The sequence below is a fragment of the Gilbertella persicaria genome (genome assembly GCF_025201335.1).
Source record: "Gilbertella persicaria strain CBS 190.32 chromosome Unknown B0P05scaffold_43, whole genome shotgun sequence".
In the NCBI taxonomy this organism is placed as follows: domain Eukaryota; kingdom Fungi; phylum Mucoromycota; class Mucoromycetes; order Mucorales; family Choanephoraceae; genus Gilbertella; species Gilbertella persicaria.
In genome coordinates this window covers 83,361-105,745 of record NW_026252004.1, presented here as the reverse complement: position 1 = coordinate 105,745, position 22,385 = coordinate 83,361, and the positions used below count along the sequence as shown (strand labels likewise).

Genomic DNA, 22,385 nt, shown 5'->3' with positions numbered 1-22,385 from the left:
TTTTTTTTGTCCATGCCACCTTCAAGAGACAAAGAAAAAGGTACGTTTTATATCTATAACAAGTTATTAATACAGTTGATCAGAATACACACAGGAACTCGTTAAACGTATCAATGGCTATCGAACAAGTAAACGACTTGCCATGGAACTCTATAACAATCTGCGCACGACGATGGGTTTACTCCATGTCGAACACATCAAGTTAAAAAAGGACATGCGACGCAAGGAAGATGCTTACGACACACTGCAAGCAACCTATCAATCTACCAATGACAAACTCAAGTTATGGGAAGACAATCATATTCAGATGATTGCCAACTTTCAACAGAATCAACAGACCACCAAGACATTACAATCGAAAATCAAGGAATACAAGCAACAATTAGAAGAGCAGCAAGACAAAGAACATGCATTACAAGCCAAGAATCAAGATTTACAAGAGGATCTCCATCTGAAGGATGCGCAGTATCAAGCTTTAAGAGATGCAAAGAACACTACGATCTCTAGTTTGAGGGAGACAGTCACTATACAACAAGCAGACATCTTGTCTCATCTAAATGAGATCAAAGGTAAGTTTGATTTGCCTCTATGTGTATTCACCCGATAGATTTGCGACACACACTGAATGATGAACAAGCCAAGAACACAACACTTCAGATCAAATTGACCGAATTGAATGCGACTGTGCAACAAAAACAAGATCGTATTCAAGAACTTGAATCTGAAGTTAAGAGCTTACGATCAGAAAAAGCAGAACTTGTGAAAAAGACAAGGCAACTGAATGAACTGTAAGTAAAAGTCTCTATCCTGCTTATTGACATGAATATAGTCTTGGTGCAACCCAAAAGACCACGACAAAAGCAACCAAATTCATAAAGAAACCTGAACTAAAACAAACATCGATCAATACAGTACTGAATGAGCAATGGATAAAAAAGAGAGCCTCTGATACTGTAGATACCCATCCACGACCTCATAAACAAATCAAAATTAAACTGGAGCCTATTGAACAGTCTATACGTGCTACGGTGCCCATCTCTGCGAGTAGTACTGACCATAATAGTTTGACATCCTCCACCCGTTCTACACACACTGAGAATATATCATCTGTAAATAGTGCATCATCCAATACTACATCATTTCCTAAAGTAAAGCCTACCCATGAATCGAATGCAAGCCGCCCTCTCGCTTCTGTTACTAATACACGCCACCGTCATGATCGAGCTCATTTACAAGGGGAAACATGCAAAGGATGTGCTGACTTCTATGCGGGTGATCCCTTGACCACACACGTAGATGGTCAACCTGTCCAAATAACTTGTCAGGACCGTATTCAACTTCATTCTCGACATAGATTTAAGCAAAGAGCAACAACACCACCTGGATTTTGGCAGTTGGATTTTGCTTCTCCTCCAGATCATCATCGGGTGCAACATTAAACTTTTTCCCGAAGAATAAAAAAAAAAAAACATTTTTCTTATCTTTTTCTTTATGGATACAAAACGAGAAATTAAAAGAAGAATCACACAAGCTTGTATTTTGTGTCGGAAGAAAAAAGTAATACGATGGCGTTGATCAGCATATACTTAGTCATCTATAGATAAAGTGTGATGGTGCTAAACCTGAATGTCTTCATTGTAAAGAAGCCAACTTGTCATGTCAATATACAGAATATAAAAAGAGAGGACCTCATAAGGGTTATGTTCGATTATTAGAAGAACGGCTAGCTCAACTTGAGCGAAAACTAGTGAATACAGGCATGGAATTACCACCTCCTCTGCCAACCAAAGGTAAGCAGGATAAACAGGCCATTGACTGAAATCATTGGTAGATAAACCCAAAGAAGAAGAAGGAGGAGGAGGAGAGGAAAAAGAAGAGGATGATTTACCACCCAGTGCTATTGTGACTCATCTGATTGAACTGTTCTTTCAGTATGTCAATTCAGTCTTTCCTCTTGTTCATCGTGGTCGATTAAGACAATCCATTCAAGATGGAACAGTGTCTAAACCTCTTTTATGGGCATTGATGGCTATTGCAGCAAGGTACAGCTAAACAAGATTCATCCATAGTATTGATGTTGTCTATAGATTTTCAGATCATCCAAGCATCAAGACAGATCCTCCTTATTGGGCAGGTGAAAAGTTTGCTACCAAAGCCACTCAGTCCATCAATGCTTCTCTTTTAGAACCTACCATACCCAACCTACAATTCTGGGGTATCATGTCTTGCTTAGAATACGGTAGAGCCTCAGGTTCAAAGTAAGTGACAGATCATGATGGTAGCACTCAACTCTAGTGTAGAGCATGGACCTACGGAGGTATTGCTGTCCGTATCTGTCAAGAGTTAGGTCTGAATAAAGAATCGGTGCTTAGGACACCCATTCTATCGGAGGGAACAGTGGATTATGTCGCCATGGCACTCAGGCGACGTATCTTTTGGAGTTGTCTCTGTATTGATAAATTCGCAAGCACAAGTACAAACCGTCCTCAAGGATTTGAAGTCGGCGATTATGATGTTCAATACCCCACACGCACAGAAAGTAGTCTGTTGCTTGACCCACTCCAGAACTTTACTGTCGATCGAAGAGTAGTCACCAATGACCCTTTGATGGATGTCGTGCCTCATTATGTTGGTGTCTTGGAAAGGTTTGGTGAGATCTGTAAATACATGAGTCGGGCCAAGACAGATGGGTCTCAAGTGACATGGCCACCCATTGCTGAGTTCAGTCAGTTGGATACCTCCATGCGTGTCTGGAAAGAGAGCTTGCCAGACCATTTCAGATTCTCGGCAGCGATGGTGGCCAAGTACCGAGAGACAGCCACACAAAACTATCTGAATTTCTGGATCTGTGCTCATGCGATGTACTGTACAGGCATGTTAGCACTCCATCGAGGTAGTTTAGCCTATAGTGATCTCGGACCATCTGAGTTACCATCAGATGTTTATAAACAGATCCAAGCCAGTGTTGCCTGTTGTAAAGAACAAGTCGAGACAGCCACAGAAGTCTTTCGATGTTTGAGAGATACGTGTGGGTGTAATGTATTGCCTTATATGGGCTATTGTGCTTATATCTTTTCGACTGTCTTGATGACCTCTGTGTTTTCTTCTGACCCTGTTGCTTATACAAAAAGTAGTTTAGGTCTTGCTATTTTGTTTGATACCATCAAGGTAAAGAGCATATATATATATATACATATATGTATAGGTTGTTTTGTTCACACTGCTCTCTAGATCTTGGGTCCTTATTGGCCTATGAGTGAACGCTTGGCCTTGACAACACGTGACATGCTCTCTACGCATTCTCGCCTATATGAGATTGAAGCCAATCATCGGATGCCGATCCCACTCAAGATCACCCAAAGTCCTGAATCCATGGCTTCGATCTCTACAACAGACACACCTTCCATACCAGCCAACCATGTGAATTACATGGCAATGCCTTACACCACACAACCCACAGATATTGATTTCAATAGCTGCGAATTCCTGAATGACTCTGCTTTGTTTGGACAAATGATTTTCGATTCTTCTAAACTGCAGTATATGATGTATAATACACCGCCTCATTTATTTAATAAACAATAGCTCAGGATGTTGGTCCCAAAATGCTTGTCCAATCAGATCTTCATGGATGGCTGTCGGTATCAGTTTGATACGCTGCACAGATTGACCATCTCGAGGGGAAATGGAAGTCACTTGTGTCTTTTGGCGAATGATGATGGATCCTTTTCGATAGACAGGCGAGATATTGTTATAATTGATACCGTGGTTGAATAAGATTTCGTTTTTATCCTTGGCAAATGAACCCTATATACAACATGAATGAAGTCATTCCTCCCCCCCCTTAAAGATAGTCATTTACCCTTAAATGCTTCTCTGCTTCTGTTTCTGTCATACCAGCAGATTGAACTAGTGTCCAAAATGTCGTATTAAACAAGTTGTTGATATGACAATCGGCTTGTCTCCAACTGAGATAGTCTCTCAAGACTTGATCATTCGGGTAACAAATGGTTCTTGAATCAAAGCATGGTGGATACTGTAACTTGTCTTCAAAATAAGTGGACCAATGATAGACAAAATTAGAAGCAAATAGACTGACAATGGTAGAGCATATTTTACTAAAACGCGTCAAGTCCTATGTCTAGCTACTGTGATTTACCTTGATCGACGGGAATACAGATTGGATGTCTTGGAGATCACAAAACTAATCAGTCAATCGCATGGCATCTCAACAATAGACTTACCTATACTCATCACTCTGCCCATAAGCCAACACAATGTCCTTGATGTCTTTCATGACTTCAATAGCACATTGATTCATCAGATCAATAGCTCGTTTATCATTGGGTTTAGCGAATTGATGGGTTTGAGAGAATCTAATGATCAATACATTATCGTGTCACTGTATGTTACCTATGAAATCCACGACCATCAATACGAACAACAAGCCAAGTGTTGGGTAGTAGATTATCAGCAAGTTCGAAATGACGAACATATTCAAATTTCGAATTTGCCATGATCAAAGAAAAAAAAAAAAAAACTTTTCTTGTAACACTCTTGACTCGGCCAAAAGATTATTTATAGTTTGGGCGTTTTGTTCATATACAAAGTATGCCAGTTTGACGTCACTTGATGTCTATATAAACTCAGGCATCTCTTTCTTTCTTTCTATCTTTCTTTCTCTTCTCATGTCCTATCAAGGTATTCTGTATGTCACTGTGATTGAAGCCAGTAATTTGACTGGTAAAGATATGATTGGAAAGAACGATCCTTATGTTGAACTATGGATTGATGAACGCTATAAACAAAAGACACGAGTGATCAAGAACAATGATAATCCACTTTGGAATCAAACATTCACATTTCCTCTGGAAGGCAATGACCATAAAATCCATTTCAAGGTCTTTGACAAGGACATCATTGGTAAAGATACTATTGGTGAAGCCAAGATTGATTTTAGCTCTGCATGTCAAGGACACCCTCTGGATACCTGGACTGATCTGACAACCAAGATGGGATTGAATAAGCATGGCAAATTACATGTATATATCGAATTTAAATAAAGATTTATTGTAACTGGATAGGCAAAAAGTTGCCTACAATCACTGTCTAAACATCATTAATTATACTGTCAAGTAGGGCTATAGACTTACTGGAATATTATATTTGTCTCGTCTAATAGTAAAAGAAAAGCAACATGAAATCACACTGGTGTTTTCAGGATTGGGACTTCTTAGTAAACAAGAGGTCAAGACAGCCTTTTGTCCTGGATCAAAAGCAATATTACCATATTTCTAATTTCAGATGTCAGTCATAGACATAGTCGATGTATTCCTTTTACCTCCCAATAATTCACAGCAGATTCTTCTGCCATCAATTCATAAATACACAGACGGCCTTCCCTCAAGTTCTCAATAGGCACATTCACAAGAGCAGCAAATTCTTTGTTGCCCTTGTAGATTTCACCTGTACGACGCCATAGACAAGCAGGTATACCCATCGAACTAAACACACGATCATAATCCTAACAGTTGTGTGAATAGATGCAGACAAGAACTGGGTTGCGTTTACCAACAACAGGCGTTCAAAGGCTTCTTCCACCAAAATCAAATCAATGTCTGTTAATGACTGTGCTACAGAACGAAAAGCAGGACGAAAGGTGCCCATGACATTCAAGATGCGTTGTCGACTTGAGGCTGACATACTTGGCCAAGGAAATCAGCCATATTATCTTCTGGATAAGTGAACTTACTTGTTATCCATGTATTTCTGCAATCGAGCATAACCATTGACATAATTATAAGGTTTCAAGAACCCAGCTTCATATTTGGCATTGATGACTTCTGTTAAACGATCTTCGAGCTTACCATCGGATGGATCAGCTGCTGTCAAAAAGAAGCGTTCGGTGGTATTGACGGCTGTGGTTGTTGTGTTGGTAGCAGGAGGTGTATAGATGCCTCGCTGCGTGTCTGTATTGGTAGGACTAGCACCTAATGAATCTAAAAAGTCACTGATAACAGAGATTTCATTTCCCATTTGTTCACTAGCAAACGTAAGCTGACCAGCGCCCATCTGACCATAAAACTGAAGTGGTAATCCGCCTAAATTACTATTGGATCCAAGGGGTGCTTTGTATTAATCAGTATATGTCTATTTGTGGAAAGGGGGGGAAGGGCTTACCATTGGCTACTGTAGATAAATGAGGGTAATTACCACCATTTAAGCCTTGTTGACTCATACTATCTTGTCTACCATGGATTTGTTGTTGTTGTTGTTGTTGTTGTTGTTGTTGTTGTTGTTGTTGTTGATGCTGTTGTTGTTGCTGTTGTTGTTGCTGTTGTTGTTGTTGTTGTTGTTGTGAAGAATTAGAGGGTTGTTTGACTTCATCATGACACAAATGACCAATACTACGTTTAATACAACGCTGACAAGGTCGACCTAATTTATGAATGAGCATCTGGTGTCATCTATCTTGATTTACCTTCATCACAAGTCATGTGTGAGCGTCTACAATAGACACAAGCTCCAATAGACATAAGTACATATACGCGCGTATCTTCTCTTACCATGCGTTACTTTTCTTCGTTTAGGTCCTGTACGTTTCTTTTTGTTATCTTGATTTTGTTGGTTATCTTCAGTCTGATCTTTTTGATCTGATGGTGAGTTTTGTTGTTGTTGTTGTTGTTGTTGTTCAGGCATCTCTCTGTCTCTCTTTTTCTTTTATAACCAAGACATATCCATACACAAGAAAAAAAAAAGAAAAAAGAGAAAAAATTCTAAGAGTCATGAATCAGTGATTTAAAGAGTAATTCAATACCCGCAATCATTACTGGATCCATTATTCAGTATAATACTCCCTCCTTCCAAGAAACACTCTAGTCTGTTTATTCTTCTAATATTTTAAAAGATGTTGAATACCTATGTATATATATATGACAAGCAACTCGTTCCAAGCAAAAGAAGCAGAACTGCTATCAGCAATTTTGCTCAAAGATATAGCTCCCGTTGAAAAGATATCTATGTATCTTTTACCCCTCATGGTAACGGAAATTGTGATTTTAGGATAATTGCCTTCTTTGTCAATCAAGGCAAAACTGACAGTGAATTGAGGGTGACCTATACTTGAATTTCGGGCCAAAGACACTTTTAGCTTTTGAGAATTACAAAAAAGAAAATTATAGAAAAAAAAGCCTTAAAAAAAGGGATTCCCTCTTGTGTTTTTTTTTCTTTGAGTTGTGCTCAAGTACCTGGGTGCCAGATAATTTGGGTGAAATGGTTTGAGCTTTAGTTGTAACTTTAAGCTACCTAGGTGGAAATCACAATTTTTACTTTTGAAACTGCTAAGCTGTACTCTTTCTATCCTTTCATCATACGAAATGTCATCCAATACCAATAATAGTATTAAAAAAATACTTTGGAGCGCAATAAGCGGATGGGTATCATTCAGACAATTATACTTTCGAATCATACAATAAATAATTTGACGTTTTCATGAAATGTAATGTTAATATTGGCTAGACTTTGAACAAAGGCTCAAAAAGATAGTAAAGGGTTAATTTATCCTCTTTGAATTATGTATTGGTGCTGCTTTTTGCAGAAATGAGGCTCATTCTTCCTTCGAAAAAGAATTGGGGCCTGAAAGCACCTTAGAAATGATCGAAAAGCAGTAACCTATTCTTTGTAAAAATGGTTTAAAATATAAAAAATGTCAAGTCAAAGTGATAATTGCTTTAATATAAGTAGTCTTAGCAAGAATACACGATATCCTGATTATGAAGATTTTCATGCGTGCACTGTCTATAAACGTATTCAGATGAAGGTAAAGATCAATGCACGACTCCGATGAAACTCAACACTAGCATCTTCATTGCAATATGTATAGTCAAAAGTATGCTTTCAAAGGCAACGATATCTCACAAAAAGTGTCTTTTTCTTTCACTTTCATTGCTGATACAAAAAAACTTTGACAATAATAAATTGGAGAAGGATGGCAACCTGAAAGAAAGCATTTGTCAGCCTTACTTTCAAAGTCAAATATGTGACCGAAAAGGGACTATCACAACAATGCATTTTATGTTCAAGACTTCATTCTTGGACCTGAATAGATAGCCATTTTCTATTTGTAGGCAAATGCCTGACTCGACAAGGCAAAGATTCATGCTTTTATATAGACAAACTGTTCAAAAACTGGCCGATGCTTATAGTGATGAAGATTATCCTACAGAGCTTAAAAAAGCGCTCAACATGACTCTGTTTTGCTATGTATTATCCAGAAGAAATCTAGTTTTTTCTTATTGGCATTTTGTTTATCTCCTAAGATGTTTATCACTACTGAGAAAGCATCATATCGCTTTTCCTAAGGCGATGTTTGAAACTTCATGTACACCCAAACCATTATTCGCCCTCGCTTTTTCTGCTTGTCCCACGAACCCTCCATGGATCAAGAAATGAATATTTGACAGGCGTCAAACCAATGGTTCCATACCTGCTATAATTCTATCTACCTTTACCAGACATTCTAAACGACAGATAGAAAGACTTTTTCATTGACATCTCTCTTACTTGAACAAGAAGTTGAAAGCCACAAGCAGAAATTTTATTCAAATAAGAAAAAAAGGCCTTTGTTTTTTTTTAGCAACGTGAAACAGAAAACATTCGTGTTACTCACTAGTTTGTCCTCAGTAACCAGAACGTCTTATCATTCGCTCTCTCAGTACTTGTTTGACCAACAGAATTCCTTGAAAATGAATTCGTCATCGTCGCTATCAAGCTCGCCATTTTTACCAAATGAAATAAACACATTTAACAGAATCCATAAACAAATGATCGACATAAATTTATGCAAAACATTCGTATAAATAGGGGAGAAACATTGTTTTCCTTTTTGACACTTTTCTCTTTTTCCTTTTTCTTTTTTATTTTATAGTTTTATGCCTTGTTAAAGAAGTATAGTAAATACATGTATATCGACAATAAACACTATTTTTCTGTAATAGACGAATATTAGCTATACATGTTGGATTGTTCATGTTGTTTCTTGTTCTACTATAAATGACTCATCTCATCAGTCACAAAAAAAAAAAAGAAAATTCAGACAGATTCTTTTTTTTTTTTTCTTTTTTCTTTCTATAGACATGATGGTTCATAAACGAGGTTCTATTGACATAGCTAGTTTAGATGCATTAGAATTAAGAGAAATTTCCCAATCAAAATCAAATGACACTTCCACAGAAACATTAGCTACTTCTCTCACTGAACCAAACCAAAAAGAATCCCTGTTTGTCAAGTATCGAACCTTACTGATGTGGTGGAATTCAGAAGAATGGTGGTCGTGTTGGATTGGTCTGATTTTCTTTGGATGTATTACTTCAGCTGTCAAGCATGATATACCCTCACCTGAGTTCTTACTCTGGGACAATAACCCTTTTCATACGTTTGCTAATACGGACAACTTTGGCTTGATTGTCATTAGTGTCATGATGGGCTTGTTGCTTTGGATTGCCATGTGGGCCATCAATGCTCCCAACTGGAGAAGATTTCCTATAGGCTATATTTGTGTCTTTTTCATTGCACTTGTTAGCAAGATACTGGCGAATAATGGTAAGTTCATTCATTTCATATCGGCTACTCACTCTTGAATTGCAAGTTGTCCTGAAAAAGGCGAGTATCGGTGATTCTATCTGGGCCATTATTTTCGGTTGTTTCGTCCGAAATACACTGTCTTATTTTACAAAGTCCAACATTTTACCTCCGTGGCTTAAAGTAGCTCAACAGACAGAACTGTACATTGCTATAAGTTTAGTCTTGCTCTGTATTGATATTAGTGTCTTGCGTCCCTTGGCACCGCGTGCCTTGTTTGTCAGCTGGATTGATACACCTACCTTGTTCATTGTGATTGCTTATTTCGGATGGCAAGTCCTCCAGATTGACACACAGACGGCCATTATCATGTCTGGTGCTACATTTATCTGCGGTTCCTCTGCCGCGATTGCTTTGGGTTCCAGCATGGGCGTGCCTCACAAGACAGAAATGCCGATTGCCATCATTTCTATCTTTACCATTCCTAGCATCATTGCGTTACCTTACGTTGCTAAACGTTTAGCGTTGTCAGCCACGGTCAGTGGCGCTTGGTTTGGTGGCTGTGTGGATTCCACAGGTGCTGTGATTGCTGCAGCGAGTATTTATGGCGACCATGATGCGATCAATACGTCGGCTGTAGTTAAGATGATGCAGAATGTCTTGATTGGTCCATTGTCTGTCGTCATGGCCTGGGCATGGTCTCGTTACGAACTTCAGGCTGCTTATAAACGTGAAGAAGAACTGCTTGGTCGAAATGAAAATCCAGATGACGCCATTGTCCAATCACAACTAGATGAACCTACAGAAACGGAAGGGATCAATACCCCATCTGTCAAGCACCCACGAAACATCCATGCTCCTTCGCGACCCAAAGAAAGCGCCTATGTCTTGCTCTGGAAACGGTTTCCTAAATTCGTGATTGGGTTTATTATCACAGCTGTCTTGTTTAATACTACCATTGATACGGCGGATACAAGATCATTGGTCAATTCGTTTTGTTTCTATGTCTCTGAATGGTTCTCGACCTTGTCGTTTGTCAGTATCGGTATGGGACTACAGATCAGTGACATGAAGCAAAATATTCGAAGCTTGGGTAAATTAGTGACGTTGTACATTGTGGCTCAAATGGTAGACATTGTAGTGACATGCGTTCTTGCATGGACAGCATTTACATACTTGTAAACAGATAATACCCGAAAAGAAAAAATAATAATATCAAAGCAATGCATAAAACTTGTCGGGACTTATCTCTCTTTCTTCTTTCACTTTTGTATCATGAGTACGACGCTCAATGTTTCCTTTATAAATAAAAGTCCCCATCAGAGTCATAAGCGACAACCCTCCATTGGCTTAGGCATTGTAACACATGCTGTTGATTTTACCCCACAAGAAGAATCAGTGATCTTTTCTAAAAACAACCAGTTCTTTGACACGACCACAAGCCAAGTAAGACCGCCGCCTTCCATCCAAAGTAATAGCCGTAAAGACATCAAAACAAGTTATTCCCTATCCAATAAAAACGAACCCACACCTCATGCTACGCCTACCTTTGCCGATCGCATACGGGCCATTGTCTTGGCCAATAGAAAAACCGCCGCGGCCACACCCCTCTCGAGCAGACCTCCAGCGACACTGCAGAGACGTATGAGTAACAGTAGTACCAGCGATGATGGCAGCACCACACCTCCAACCACCCTGTTTCCAGAAGAAGAGATCGTTCCTTTACCTAGTCCTGCGCAGCCTTCTTTAGCAAGAACAAACACATTTACAAGACATAATATCCTTACGCCTACACTGGCCACACCGCCCCAATTACCGCCCTCCACACCTTCTTTGGCCCTTCAAGACAACGACATCGAAGCAATACAGCAAGACAAAGTGATACTTGACGACGCATGCATGTCATCGCCACCGCCCACATCGGCTATTCCTTTGGTCTCACTCTCGCCTACATTTTCAACGAGTCAGACAAATGTCATTCCTTCTTTACAGGAAGAACCTATGTTGGGCGATATGGAAGAGACCGGTATTCTGCGCGAATACAAATACCCTTCGCCTCACCCACATGGGCTTCATGAAGATGTGCGTATTTTAGGCAAGCACATTTGGAAGTTCCGCATCAAAAAATTATTAGGCGAAGGGGCTTTTTCTCGAGTGTTTTTAGCAGAGAATTTAGAAGAAGGAGGCCATGTGGCTGTCAAGGTGATTAATAAAGAACGCATGTATCAAGATTTGCGTGTCAAGTCGAGTATTGAAAGAGAAGTAGGTGTTCTTAAGGTATAGACACCCTGTTGATGCATGCTATGCTTACCCAATCGTAGTGCCTTAATCATGAACGTATTGTTCAGTTGGAGGCCACCATGGAAACCGAACAACATTTATGCATTGTGCTGGAATATGTCAAAGGAGGCGAATTATTTGATTTTGTGAAGCATATACATAACAATCTTCATCAAGTGTTGGTTCCTTCAAGCATTGATGAAATACTAATTAAGCGGCTGGCTTTGGAGATCATCCAAGTCGTCTCTTGGTTGCATCAAATCAATATTGTTCATCGAGATTTAAAGTTAGAAAGTAAGATAGCAAGTGCTGACTATTGTGTTATTGATCTATTGTAGACATTCTTGTCTATTTTGATGAAAAAACAGGTGAACCTCATATCAAAATTACTGACTTTGGTCTGGCTCGTGTAATGGATCCTATCAAACCTATTCTGACCACCCGTTGTGGCAGCGAAGAGTACGCAGCACCTGAAATTGTACAGAGTTTAGGCTATGATGGCCGTTTAACAGATACATGGTCAATTGGTATTATTATTTATGCCTTACTGGTGGGCTATTTACCATTTACGTATGACCCTCATAAGGGAGAAAAGATTTCTCATTTATTTCATCGTATTGTGATGGCACAAGTCAAATGGCCTGTGGATGATAACATTAGTTTAGAAGCCAAAGAAGTAGTTCAAAAGATATTAGTTCGACATCCAGATAAGCGAGTTCGATTAGATCAAGTCGAGCAACTGCCTTGGTTTGATCCAGTGTAATAAAGAGACAATGGTTCTTTTTTTTTTTTTTTTTTTTTTTACCTTTTTTATGACACGTCAAGTTTTTCTCGAGATCAAGATTGGCGATGTTGCAGCCTATGAGGATGCCCATGCACGCTATATGAGTGTCAAGTCCTGGGTCAAGCAATGGGCATCCACGTATGGTTTCGCTACAGATGATCTCGATCAACTGGGTGCTGAAGACAAGGAGACAGCACGCGATATTCTCTCCAATGACCCTACAGCAACCAGCGAGAACTGGCTTATCGATGCGCCTACACCTTTAGCAGGCGGCAAGGTGATTATTGAGTTGAATGACAAGGAATGTCCCAAGACATGTGATAACTTCATCAGTCTTTGTGAAGGAGGCAAGGTTGGCAAAAGTTCCAAAAAACCATTGCATTACAAGAACACACGCATGTTTCGTCTTGTCAATGACTTTATGGTGCAAGGAGGCGATGTGACGCGAGGCAAGTCATGAATAGCTAAACAAAGGGATTAATCAATGTATAGGCGATGGTTCTGGTGGTGATAGCATCTACAACGGTAAATTCAATGATGAAAAACCCGGCCTTGCCAAAAAATTCAACAAGGCAGGACTAGTGGCCATGGCCAATTCAGGCAAAAACTCAAACACATCTCAATTCTTCATTACACTCAGTGACAACCACCCTCAATTTGAAAAGATCCAAGGTAAATATGTGATTTTTGGTCAAGTCATTCAAGGACTTGAGGTACTGGATCAAATCAACCGTGTATTACAAGTAAAAGAAAGTCCACAACAAGTCATCACCATCACGCAATGTGGTTCACTTTAATAATAATAATAAAAAAAGTTTTTTTTATAGTATTATTTTTACTCTTGAGATCTGAGACGAGCACCAGCATTGATAACCTTGACGTTCAATTGAGCAGCGCGTTCCAAAAGAGCAACACGCTTCTTGGAAGAAACGTTGTGGGCAATTTCAGCAGCGTAAGTGCGGTTGTGCATCAACAACAAGTTGAGTTCACGGACGTTAGAGACAACGAACTTGCGGAAACCATTGGGCAACAAGTTACGGGTCTTCTTGGCGGAACCGTAACCGATCTTGGGCATAGGAGCTTGACCCTTGAAACGTCTACGCATGTTACAATCGATACCCTTGGGCTTTCTCCAGGATTCCTATCATCACTTGTGAATAACAATTTGGTTACTCGTCAGATACTTACACCAACACGCATGAAACGGTTAGATTGGTGACGCTTGAAGGTAGCAGTACGCTTCTTCACGATAGTGTGCTTTACGGCAGGAGTGACCATGTTGAAAGCTATCACAGAATGTTAATAAAGTAATCCAACATAACCACCACTTGAACAATAAGGTAAAATCACACACACATAAGATGCTGGTCTCTATTTATGTTGTTTTTTTCTCTCGGTTACATCGTTTCTTTTCTTTTCTTTTTCGTTTTTGCTTTCTCTCTACTTTGGTTTATTTATCGTGGTGTGCTGCTCTTCTATTTGGCTATGACTATAAACTCGGTTTCCAAATAAAAATAAAAAAGCTGTAGGGTAGTGTATCTTCATGCAAATGTCCATCCTATACTGCCATCATGTGTGTGTGTTCCTTATTGTATCAAGTGGATGGATGAATGAATAGATGATGCATTACCTTCTTAGTGATGCTGGAAGAGGAGGATCTTTTCCCCTTAGGCTTCAAGCAAGAATTTACAATGGACTTGGCTTGCCATCCGCGCAGCATGCCACCTTCATTTTCCGGTCCGCACTCCGCTTAAGGATGACGTGCCCCCCTTACCTTCCCCGCTCAAAGGCAATACTTTGTTATTTTTTCTCTCTTCACTTACAATAACACACTCTATTAACATGGCTGGTTCTGCTGCAGGAGGCTTTGGTTTTCACCCACACATGGCTGGTTTCACTCATCGTTTTGTTGGCAAGGCTTTAGGTGCCACAATGTGGTTCTGGATGATGTACCGTGCCAAACAAGATGGTCCTGTTCTTTTGGTAAGATGTTTATTATACATTTGTTTTTATTCATCATTCTATTTGTAGGGTTTGAGACATCCTTGGGATCACCATGGCGACCACGATGATCACCATTAAAAAAAAGAAAAAGATGCAATAAATGGTTTTATTTAATTACGACGATTTGAACGCTTGAAACGTGTTTCTCTTCGCATGCGTCTAATGTTTCGTTCTTGTGCAATCAACAGTTTCTCTAGCTCATCGTTCGATAACATGTCCATACGAGGCACCCAGTCTTTAGCTTCTTCAACAGGACGAAATGCACTTTCTAATTGAGTTCTGATTTCACCATCAATCACAAGCTATAGGGTACTTTAGACAAAGAAAAAAAAAAAGGACATAGACATTACCTCTTCTGCATATTGCTTTTTGTGTTTAAACATTTGCTCTCGAATGGCATGAGATATCATAGGTACATATTCACCTCCAATACCTAATTCAGAAGCTAATTGACGACTGAATACTTCAGGTGCATTTGTGTTTTCTTCCTTGAGTTCCCATTCAAACTGATCACGATAATTGACTTTACCCACTTGCAAATCAAGCTACCATCAATAAGTAAAAAAGCATAAACACATACATGCACATTTGATCTTACATTGATCACCACACGCGTGTATTCAGAAGGCAATTTGACTTGATTAAAGCTTTCAAAATCAAGCACTTGAGCACGAATGGAGTCTGCAATAGGCTGAACAAATCGATGAGGCGAGAGTTGTAAATCCACACACAACATTTCTGCAAACTTTTCAGGTGTCAAGTATTGCTCTAATCAAGTCGCGAATAAACAAAAAATCCTCTATGGGATTACTTACCATTCATGTTCCATAAAAAACGATCACGTAATTTGATAGCGTCCACATCAATATCTAAGCGAACCGGTACCAACACTTCCTCTATCTCTGCGATCGTCTCTAGATCCTGATTGGTAAATGTAAAATCGTTCTTTCTTCGAATGATCTTTTGCCATTCAGGCGCAGGTGGAGGCACAGCGACCAGTTCTTTTTGTTTCTGTAAAGCGTCTGGTCTTTCTTGCTTCTTTTTCTGTTCCTCATTTTCGTTGCCTTCTCGTGTCGTGCCTTGGTCTGAATCATCTTCAGATTCAAATTCATCAAACTCGTCTTCTGAATCGAAACGCGATTTCTTTGTCACGTAGGATTCGGGTAGTAAAAGCGCGTTGTTATCTGATTGTTTTAATCGTGAGGCATAGGTGGAAAAGGCACCTTGTGTTCGTTCAGAAGGTTGTATGTTGGCCATGAGAGGGTAAGCCACCTGTGGATGAAATAAGCGTGGTTGAGGATGCGAGAATTGTTGCATCATGTGTGGAGGTAGTTGGTTATTCTGCATAGCAAATAAAAAGAGGGAAAAATCTTTTCTATAAAAAAAATTGGTATGTTTTTATTACAATGTAACATTATTAAAGTATTTAGGTGCTGCTAATGGTAGCCAAGCAGACTGAATAGCAGACACACCACGCACATAATGCTTTGTAGTAAACACAAGTTCATTGTATAGAATGCCTTCAACTCGTTTACCAAACATGGCTGATCCAGGATGAATCTTGACTAATTGACTACCTGCCACACTCTTGTAAGAACCATCAGGCTGTAACAATGCTGTATTTTGAAAGAAACCAGTCAAAAAGCACTTGAGTACTCTGTCAGTATCAGAACCACAACTGGCATTGGTATCCATGCCTATCCGTTCACAGAATCGAATCAATTGATCCCGTACTTGCTATAAAAACGTCAGTTAATGTATGAATGAGATGGGAATCACTGGGATTACCATGGCAATTTTGACATTTCTATTATTAATAAAGTTTTCTTTACACCATTCAATATCTCCCTTGACTTCCCAGTACGATTTAAGGACATTCAAGAGTGTTAAATGATCGCCATCAGGATGCAAAAACTTCTTTCTTGCTTCAGCAGCTTGGTCTCGTTTATCTGAGGGTGTAAAGAAAATAGTATCTACAGACAAAAGTGAAATGATTGCAATGGCTTCCAGGGTACATTCATATTCTCTAGACTGAATCAAGACTTTGGAAAATGTAGGGTCTAAAGGAAACTCTGCCATTTGCTTTCCCATCTCAGACAAGTGTCCTTTATCATCCATGGCTCCTAAAGCATACAGCTCTTCCAAGGCACGGACAAGGGATGCCCTTGAAGGTCTATCCATATAATCAAATTCAAGTACATTATCGATCCCTGTGGCCTTTAAAGCAAGCACAGCAGCTGCTAAATTACACCGTCTAATTTCAGGTACCGTATCATCTTCTAATTCTCTAAATGCAGATTCGGTATACAATCGATAACACACGCCTGCTGCTTCTCTTCCTGCACGCCCTGTTCTTTGCCATGCTGAACTCTTGGAGATGGGGTGTAGCAAGAGTGACTCGACACCAATCTTGGGATTAAACCCACGTAACTTGGCCAAGCCTGTATCAATCACATACTTGATGCCCGGAATGGTAATACTGGTTTCTGCAATATTAGTCGATAAGATCACTTTGCGTGTGTTGGTGGGTGCTGGATCAAACACTTTTTGTTGCTGTGAAGGGGGTAAGGCAGCAAATAAGGGACAGGCTAGTAACTTTTGTTGATGAGGGCGTAACTGTGCTGCATATTCATTCACAAGCGAAGTCAAGCTCTCAATGGCTTCTTGACCAGGCAAGAACACCAAGATATCCCCCTTGGGATTATTGACATGAATCTGAAAGATAGAGACCAAGGCAGCATCCAAATAATCTGCCTGAGGTTCGATTGTAAACATCGTGTCTACAGGATACAATCGACCTGAGACATACAAAATCTTGGCCTGGTTGAAAAATTCGCTAAACTTTTCTGCATCCAACGTAGCACTCATGATCACAATCTTGAGTGGATGTACGCCTTCCTTTTCGGCTCGTTTACGCTGAATGGTCTTGATCATACCAAACAACATGTCTGTTCTGAGTGTGCGTTCGTGCGCTTCATCCAACACCACCACTTTGTATCTCAACAAGAGTTCGTCAGCTAGAATTTCACGTAGCAGCATACCATCGGTCAAGTACTTAATGATGGTGTGGGGGCTGGATGTATCGTCAAAACGGACGGTGTAACCTACTTTACCACCTAATTGACTCATGGTTTCTTCAGCTACACGTTTGGCTAAATTGACAGCAGCTACTCGTCTCGGTTGAGTGACTGCCACACCACCCAAATCTTTGGATGCAATGCCTGCTTCAATAAGAAACTGAGGGATTTCTATTCAATCCTATATAAGCAACAACGCAATCACAAGTATAGATACATACGAGTCGTCTTGCCAGACCCTGTTTCACCCATGACAATCACTGTATCGTTGGCTTTCAGTGTTTCGATAATCGCTTCTCTGCCTGTCTGATTGTCAGCCGAGACACTTCAAGGAGTGAGGAGGGTTGTTTACCTGAATAAATAGGCAGTTGCTTTCGAAATGCCAACATGTCTTTTTTTTTCTGCTTAAATTCAGCATGGTTCAGACGCTTTGTTGTCGCATTAAATTTATTAGATTTTTGCTTTTTGTGTTGTGTATCCTTGAACTCAAACTCGGTAGCTGGTTCTTTCTCTTGAAAGTCGACGACTCGCTTCATACTGACAGAGAAAAGAAAAGGAAAGAAAAAAAAAGCTACTTTTTTCAAGTCACAAAAAGTCACTTTTTTATTTCAGATTTATGCAACTCGATCTCCTGCTTTAGTTTTTCTATCTCGGCTTCTTTGTCCATGACAGATTGAATGGATGTCTGTAATGCTTGAAAGGATTCTTGATACATGTTGTCGAATTGCTGGATAATAATTTGAGAAGGTGACATGGTAGTCAATCGTTTGTTACTAAGCTCTTTAAATAAGTAGTTCACGCATTGTTTTTTTTTCTTCTTACCTTGAGGATGCTGTTGTCTGATAAGGTGCATTGGACATGAAATTCTTGTATCCGGTCGTACTTTCTTTCATGTTGGTGATCTCAAGAGGCAGTTTACTATCACTAAGAACAATGACTTCCCCTATTCTGTGACTTACTTGTCTGTGTGTTTCATATCCCAAAATGCAAATTCATATGTCTGTGTAGACTTGTCCGTCAATGCGTTTGGATGGGCTGTTAGAATAGCCATACATCCATGAGGAATGGTATTGGACCAAGAAGTCATCCAGAGTTGATCACGTACAGATAAAGACGTGTCTGTCTGTCTTCGAAACTTGAAATAACCTACCAAGGAAGACAGGTCTTTTTGTTGTTTCGCTACCGTATGTTTGATTAGGTTGCCATGGTGATCATAAGGTTTTTCTTGTACTCTTTGGTATCCATGAATAACTAACTGTAGGTTAACCGTGTGTCATGACTCTATTTACATACTGATGTAATCTTGGCGTTTCTCTATGGGTTCTGATGAGTCACTGTTAGTCAGTGTTGTTTTGTGAGACAGAACACCTAAAAGAAAGCCTTCCTGAATAATTATGAGCAATAGACAACTCTAGGACAACATACTATATCTGTTTCTGAATTGGCACATTCATATAATAAGGAAGACAAAACAGTGCCACTCAAACGAACAGAATAAGCCATATTTTATAGAAGAAAAAAGAAAGAGACTAGAGCCATTTATTTAATTCAAACATAATGATACTACCCGCATTAGCCACATTGAGTGATTCAACATGAGAATACATGGGCAGAGATACTTTGATTTCTTGGTCTAATATTGGATGTACACCTTGATGTTCTGAACTCAAGATAAGAGCTATTTTTTGAGGTACTTGTCTTTTCATTGTCTGAGGAAAATTCCATAAACATAGACCTGCTCCTGGTTTTATTGGATGGGCATTTTCAGGAGACCATAGATCGGTAGGTAAAGTGGCTGGTAACATGTCTGCAACAAGTGGTGTATAGTGATGCTGTTTGAGTTCAGTCAACATGGTCTGCATATGCTTATAAGATGTATGTGGCCAAAGAATTGAGAGTCCTTTGGAGGCACGTACGACTTTATCATTGTACAAATCACATGTGCCCTCACTGATCAGACCTGACTGCCATCCTAAGGCTCTAGCAGATCGAACCAATGTGCCTAGATTACCAGGGTCGTTGATCTTATCAAACACGAGTAGCCGAGTGTCCTTCAATGAGGGTGTGTGTGAGGGTACAGGTATTTCTGCAAAAACATCATGTTTTCCAGGCCTGGAAGATGTCCCTAAAATACGTCGTGCAAGGTGAATATCTGTCTCATAATAAGCGTCAGCTGGTAATGGATGTTGCACCATGTCCAGTGCAGCATGTTTAATGTCCTTGTCTTTTTTATCCGTCGTGATAGCGAGTGAACGAATTTGACAGCCTTGTTGATAGAGTTCTTTGATTATTTTGGCGCCCTGTACAACCACCCGCTGTTGATCTAATCTGTATTGTTTCTTTTCTCTTAAGGCTATCCAATGCTTTACAACTGCATTCTGTTGGCTTGTAATCTTTTTAAACATTCGAAATAAATAAATAAAAAGAAGAAAAAGAAAGAAATCAGTCACAACTCCTACTAATATCCATTTTAGTAGAACAAAAGAGTGACAAAAGACATTTAAATGCTATTTTTTTTTCTCTCTTTCTTTTGTGATCATGATGAATTCTGTGGGTGGAACATTAGCTATTGCAAGTGCTATCTATCTATTTTACCGTAAACGACAAGCAGTACCATTACCGCCCACTGCACCCGGTTATTTACCTGTAATTGGTCATTTATTACAAGTGTTGCGCCCTGTACCTGTCTATGAACTGTTTCGTCAGTGGAGTATGGAAGTGGGACCTGTCTTTACTTGTTATTTTGGTACACAACGATGGGTTGTGCTCAACAGTGTAGAAAGCATTAAAGACTTGATTGTCGATCGAAGCAAGATTTATTCTTCAAGAAATCTACCCGACACTCTGGTTCACGATCTTATGCAAGGAGGTAAAAAACAAACATAAACATAAGGGATAAGCGATGATGTTGATGATTTGGATAGATGAAGGGGGTTCATTTGCTTTTCTTCCTTATGGTTCAAATTGGCGTCGATTACGTCGTATTGGTAAGTGGTAGTGTATCGATGTTTATTCATATCTATAGCGCATGGTGGACTTGTCAAGTCTAAAATTGATATCTATCAACCCATTTTAGACGATCGACGCACCACTTTCCTTTCTTATCTGTACGACCTTTGTCAAACCAAATCAAACGATCAAGGTGTATCGCTTGCCCATCTGATTGAACATTACACCATGACCAGTATCCTGACGATTGCTTATGGCGATATGTGCTCTTTTGAGCCTGGAGATCCTGTGCTCCATAACGCCTTTACATTAACAGAACGCGCTGCCAGTACCATGAGTCCCGCTGACCAAATCAGAGAATTTTTTCCCGTCTTGAAAAAGATATGGCCCATTCAACGTGGAAAATACTTGCGGGTGCGTGACGACTTTACTTCTTTCTATGGTACACTTCTCAAGGACTTTAAGGTCAAGTTGAGTCAAGGCGAAACGCAAGACTGTTTTGTCAAGGCTATTCTGGAGTCTGGGGAACTGACGGATCTTCAAATCCAGCATTTTGTTGGCTTGTTTGTGGGTGCTGGATCAGACACAACCACAGCGACATTGGAGTGGATGATTGCCTTTTTAGCCAACCATCCTGAGGTGCAAGACAAAGTATTTGAAGAAATCAAACACAATGTGGGGTTAGATCGACTTCCGACTGCTTCTGATGGTAAGACACGTTCTGTAGACAAACATAGTAGTAACCTGTACCCTAGAATACAATTTGCCTTACCTTCAATGTGTGATTTTAGAGACATTACGTTTACGCGCGCCTGCACCCATTGCTATTCCTCACTCGACTACCCAAGAAGACGTCTATAAGAACTGGGTAATTCCTGAAGACACGGTGGTTGTGATGAACTTGTATGCTATTCATACCAATGCTGAACGATACCCCAATCCTCACAGTTTTCTTCCTGAACGCCATATGCCCTATGTTGAACAACAAGACCATCGCGTCACCCAAGGTGTGCAAGACAGACCCCACCTGAGTTTCTCGACAGGACGTCGTGTGTGTGTAGGCATTCACTTAGCTGAACGTAGTTTGTTTATGGCTGCTTCCATGTTACTTTCTTGTTTCAAGTTTGAACGAGTGTCTGAGGCCTTGATTGATGTGAATACCCCCCGAGATATTCGAGCACCTACATGGATTCCTTGTGATTACCGTGTACGTTTAGTGCCTCGTCATGAACAAGTAAAGAACTTTGTATCTTGAATAAAACGATAGAAACATGTTTTCGTCCAACACAAAGTCAATCTATAGAGACAGGCTTTATCCGATGTTAACCGAATACTCTATAGTATGTTTAACATGTTTGCTTCCTCTTTACCAATCAAAACACAAAGAATTCACACTCATCCAATGTCCCGTTTGTAGGATGGAACTTGATGAAATAGATAGGAAAAGGAGGGTTGAAAACATTGCTATAGTTTTCTAGAGATCTTTAGGAATCTTTTCATAGGATGCATGGTGGGTATCTGATAACGATAAGGGCATTATCTAATCCATGAGAATGGTGCCTGAAATAAACCCTGATGACTAAAAAAGAAAGCAACATTGGTGGCTTAGGGAAACGGGTGTAACTCAAAAGGCGAAAAATGACAAAAAGAACATTGTCTGTCGTACAAAATGTGGTGTAACATGCATTGTTTTATTCACATTCGTATAAATT

General features: G+C 39.8%; 15 protein-coding genes across 15 annotated transcripts; 8 read left to right on the top strand and 7 right to left on the bottom strand.

The window, feature by feature from the left end:
• On the top strand, positions 1-1,469 carry B0P05DRAFT_555708 (uncharacterized protein). Its single transcript, XM_051579829.1, has 4 exons — positions 1-40; positions 84-569; positions 608-788; positions 830-1,469. Exons 1-4 carry the CDS (start codon positions 13-15, stop codon positions 1,437-1,439), a joined length of 1,305 nt encoding a protein of 434 aa, XP_051431599.1. The 5' UTR covers positions 1-12; the 3' UTR covers positions 1,440-1,469.
• Positions 1,457-3,592, top strand: B0P05DRAFT_555699 (fungal-specific transcription factor domain-containing protein). The gene is made up of 5 exons (XM_051579828.1): positions 1,457-1,790; positions 1,832-2,042; positions 2,088-2,258; positions 2,301-3,168; positions 3,232-3,592. The coding sequence occupies exons 1-5, from the start codon at positions 1,760-1,762 to the stop codon at positions 3,583-3,585; spliced, it is 1,635 nt and encodes a 544-aa protein (XP_051431598.1). The 5' UTR covers positions 1,457-1,759; the 3' UTR covers positions 3,586-3,592.
• On the bottom strand, positions 3,593-4,572 carry B0P05DRAFT_555697 (tRNAHis guanylyltransferase-domain-containing protein). Its single transcript, XM_051579827.1, has 4 exons — positions 4,414-4,572; positions 4,245-4,376; positions 4,160-4,204; positions 3,593-4,118 (listed from the first exon to the last, which is right to left on the bottom strand). The coding sequence occupies exons 1-4, from the start codon at positions 4,515-4,517 to the stop codon at positions 3,845-3,847; spliced, it is 555 nt and encodes a 184-aa protein (XP_051431597.1). The 5' UTR covers positions 4,518-4,572; the 3' UTR covers positions 3,593-3,844.
• Positions 4,573-4,688: 116 nt separating this feature from the next.
• On the top strand, positions 4,689-5,086 carry B0P05DRAFT_640267 (C2 domain-containing protein; the record flags this gene model as incomplete). Its single annotated transcript, XM_051583741.1, has 2 exons — positions 4,689-4,968; positions 5,013-5,086. 2 exons carry the CDS (start codon positions 4,689-4,691, stop codon positions 5,024-5,026), a joined length of 294 nt encoding a protein of 97 aa, XP_051431596.1. The 3' UTR covers positions 5,027-5,086.
• Positions 5,068-6,699, bottom strand: B0P05DRAFT_590321 (uncharacterized protein; the record flags this gene model as incomplete). Its single annotated transcript, XM_051582800.1, has 8 exons — positions 5,068-5,109; positions 5,154-5,294; positions 5,342-5,524; positions 5,572-5,704; positions 5,753-6,128; positions 6,181-6,438; positions 6,482-6,523; positions 6,567-6,699. 8 exons carry the CDS (start codon positions 6,697-6,699, stop codon positions 5,068-5,070), a joined length of 1,308 nt encoding a protein of 435 aa, XP_051431595.1.
• Positions 6,700-9,476: 2,777 nt separating this feature from the next.
• Positions 9,477-10,761, top strand: B0P05DRAFT_581104 (uncharacterized protein; the record flags this gene model as incomplete). Its single annotated transcript, XM_051582072.1, has 2 exons — positions 9,477-9,600; positions 9,647-10,761. 2 exons carry the CDS (start codon positions 9,477-9,479, stop codon positions 10,759-10,761), a joined length of 1,239 nt encoding a protein of 412 aa, XP_051431594.1.
• Positions 10,762-11,478: 717 nt separating this feature from the next.
• Positions 11,479-12,622, top strand: B0P05DRAFT_476808 (kinase-like domain-containing protein; the record flags this gene model as incomplete). The annotated part of the gene is made up of 3 exons (XM_051574928.1): positions 11,479-11,827; positions 11,986-12,153; positions 12,198-12,622. The coding sequence occupies 3 exons, from the start codon at positions 11,479-11,481 to the stop codon at positions 12,620-12,622; spliced, it is 942 nt and encodes a 313-aa protein (XP_051431593.1).
• A 50-nt stretch (positions 12,623-12,672) lies between these two features.
• B0P05DRAFT_555677 (cyclophilin-like domain-containing protein) lies at positions 12,673-13,541 on the top strand. The gene is made up of 2 exons (XM_051579826.1): positions 12,673-13,092; positions 13,136-13,541. The coding sequence occupies exons 1-2, from the start codon at positions 12,744-12,746 to the stop codon at positions 13,438-13,440; spliced, it is 654 nt and encodes a 217-aa protein (XP_051431592.1). The 5' UTR covers positions 12,673-12,743; the 3' UTR covers positions 13,441-13,541.
• On the bottom strand, positions 13,479-13,766 carry B0P05DRAFT_555674 (ribosomal protein L32e; the record flags this gene model as incomplete). The annotated part of the gene is made up of 1 exon (XM_051579825.1): positions 13,479-13,766. Exon 1 carries the CDS (start codon positions 13,746-13,748, stop codon positions 13,479-13,481), a length of 270 nt encoding a protein of 89 aa, XP_051431591.1. The 5' UTR covers positions 13,749-13,766.
• Positions 13,767-14,485: 719 nt separating this feature from the next.
• On the top strand, positions 14,486-14,725 carry B0P05DRAFT_581101 (uncharacterized protein; the record flags this gene model as incomplete). Its single annotated transcript, XM_051582071.1, has 2 exons — positions 14,486-14,626; positions 14,675-14,725. 2 exons carry the CDS (start codon positions 14,486-14,488, stop codon positions 14,723-14,725), a joined length of 192 nt encoding a protein of 63 aa, XP_051431590.1.
• Positions 14,726-14,757: 32 nt separating this feature from the next.
• Positions 14,758-15,994, bottom strand: B0P05DRAFT_590316 (uncharacterized protein; the record flags this gene model as incomplete). Its single annotated transcript, XM_051582799.1, has 4 exons — positions 14,758-14,949; positions 14,998-15,192; positions 15,246-15,415; positions 15,463-15,994. The coding sequence occupies 4 exons, from the start codon at positions 15,992-15,994 to the stop codon at positions 14,758-14,760; spliced, it is 1,089 nt and encodes a 362-aa protein (XP_051431589.1).
• Positions 15,995-16,018: 24 nt separating this feature from the next.
• B0P05DRAFT_555668 (P-loop containing nucleoside triphosphate hydrolase protein) lies at positions 16,019-18,275 on the bottom strand. Its single transcript, XM_051579824.1, has 4 exons — positions 18,077-18,275; positions 17,946-18,026; positions 16,436-17,895; positions 16,019-16,384 (listed from the first exon to the last, which is right to left on the bottom strand). Exons 1-4 carry the CDS (start codon positions 18,258-18,260, stop codon positions 16,049-16,051), a joined length of 2,061 nt encoding a protein of 686 aa, XP_051431588.1. The 5' UTR covers positions 18,261-18,275; the 3' UTR covers positions 16,019-16,048.
• Positions 18,276-18,299: 24 nt separating this feature from the next.
• Positions 18,300-19,245, bottom strand: B0P05DRAFT_555663 (uncharacterized protein). Its single transcript, XM_051579823.1, has 4 exons — positions 19,018-19,245; positions 18,684-18,975; positions 18,547-18,642; positions 18,300-18,497 (listed from the first exon to the last, which is right to left on the bottom strand). Exons 2-4 carry the CDS (start codon positions 18,809-18,811, stop codon positions 18,320-18,322), a joined length of 402 nt encoding a protein of 133 aa, XP_051431587.1. The 5' UTR covers positions 18,812-18,975; positions 19,018-19,245; the 3' UTR covers positions 18,300-18,319.
• Positions 19,246-19,252: 7 nt separating this feature from the next.
• B0P05DRAFT_555662 (Alpha/beta knot methyltransferase) lies at positions 19,253-20,158 on the bottom strand (the record flags this gene model as incomplete). Its single annotated transcript, XM_051579822.1, has 1 exon — positions 19,253-20,158. The coding sequence occupies exon 1, from the start codon at positions 20,127-20,129 to the stop codon at positions 19,254-19,256; it is 876 nt and encodes a 291-aa protein (XP_051431586.1). The 5' UTR covers positions 20,130-20,158.
• Positions 20,159-20,243: 85 nt separating this feature from the next.
• B0P05DRAFT_555660 (cytochrome P450) lies at positions 20,244-22,231 on the top strand. Its single transcript, XM_051579821.1, has 6 exons — positions 20,244-20,272; positions 20,320-20,593; positions 20,649-20,711; positions 20,750-21,382; positions 21,429-21,983; positions 22,044-22,231. Exons 2-5 carry the CDS (start codon positions 20,437-20,439, stop codon positions 21,926-21,928), a joined length of 1,353 nt encoding a protein of 450 aa, XP_051431585.1. The 5' UTR covers positions 20,244-20,272; positions 20,320-20,436; the 3' UTR covers positions 21,929-21,983; positions 22,044-22,231.
• Positions 22,232-22,385: the final 154 nt, after the last annotated feature.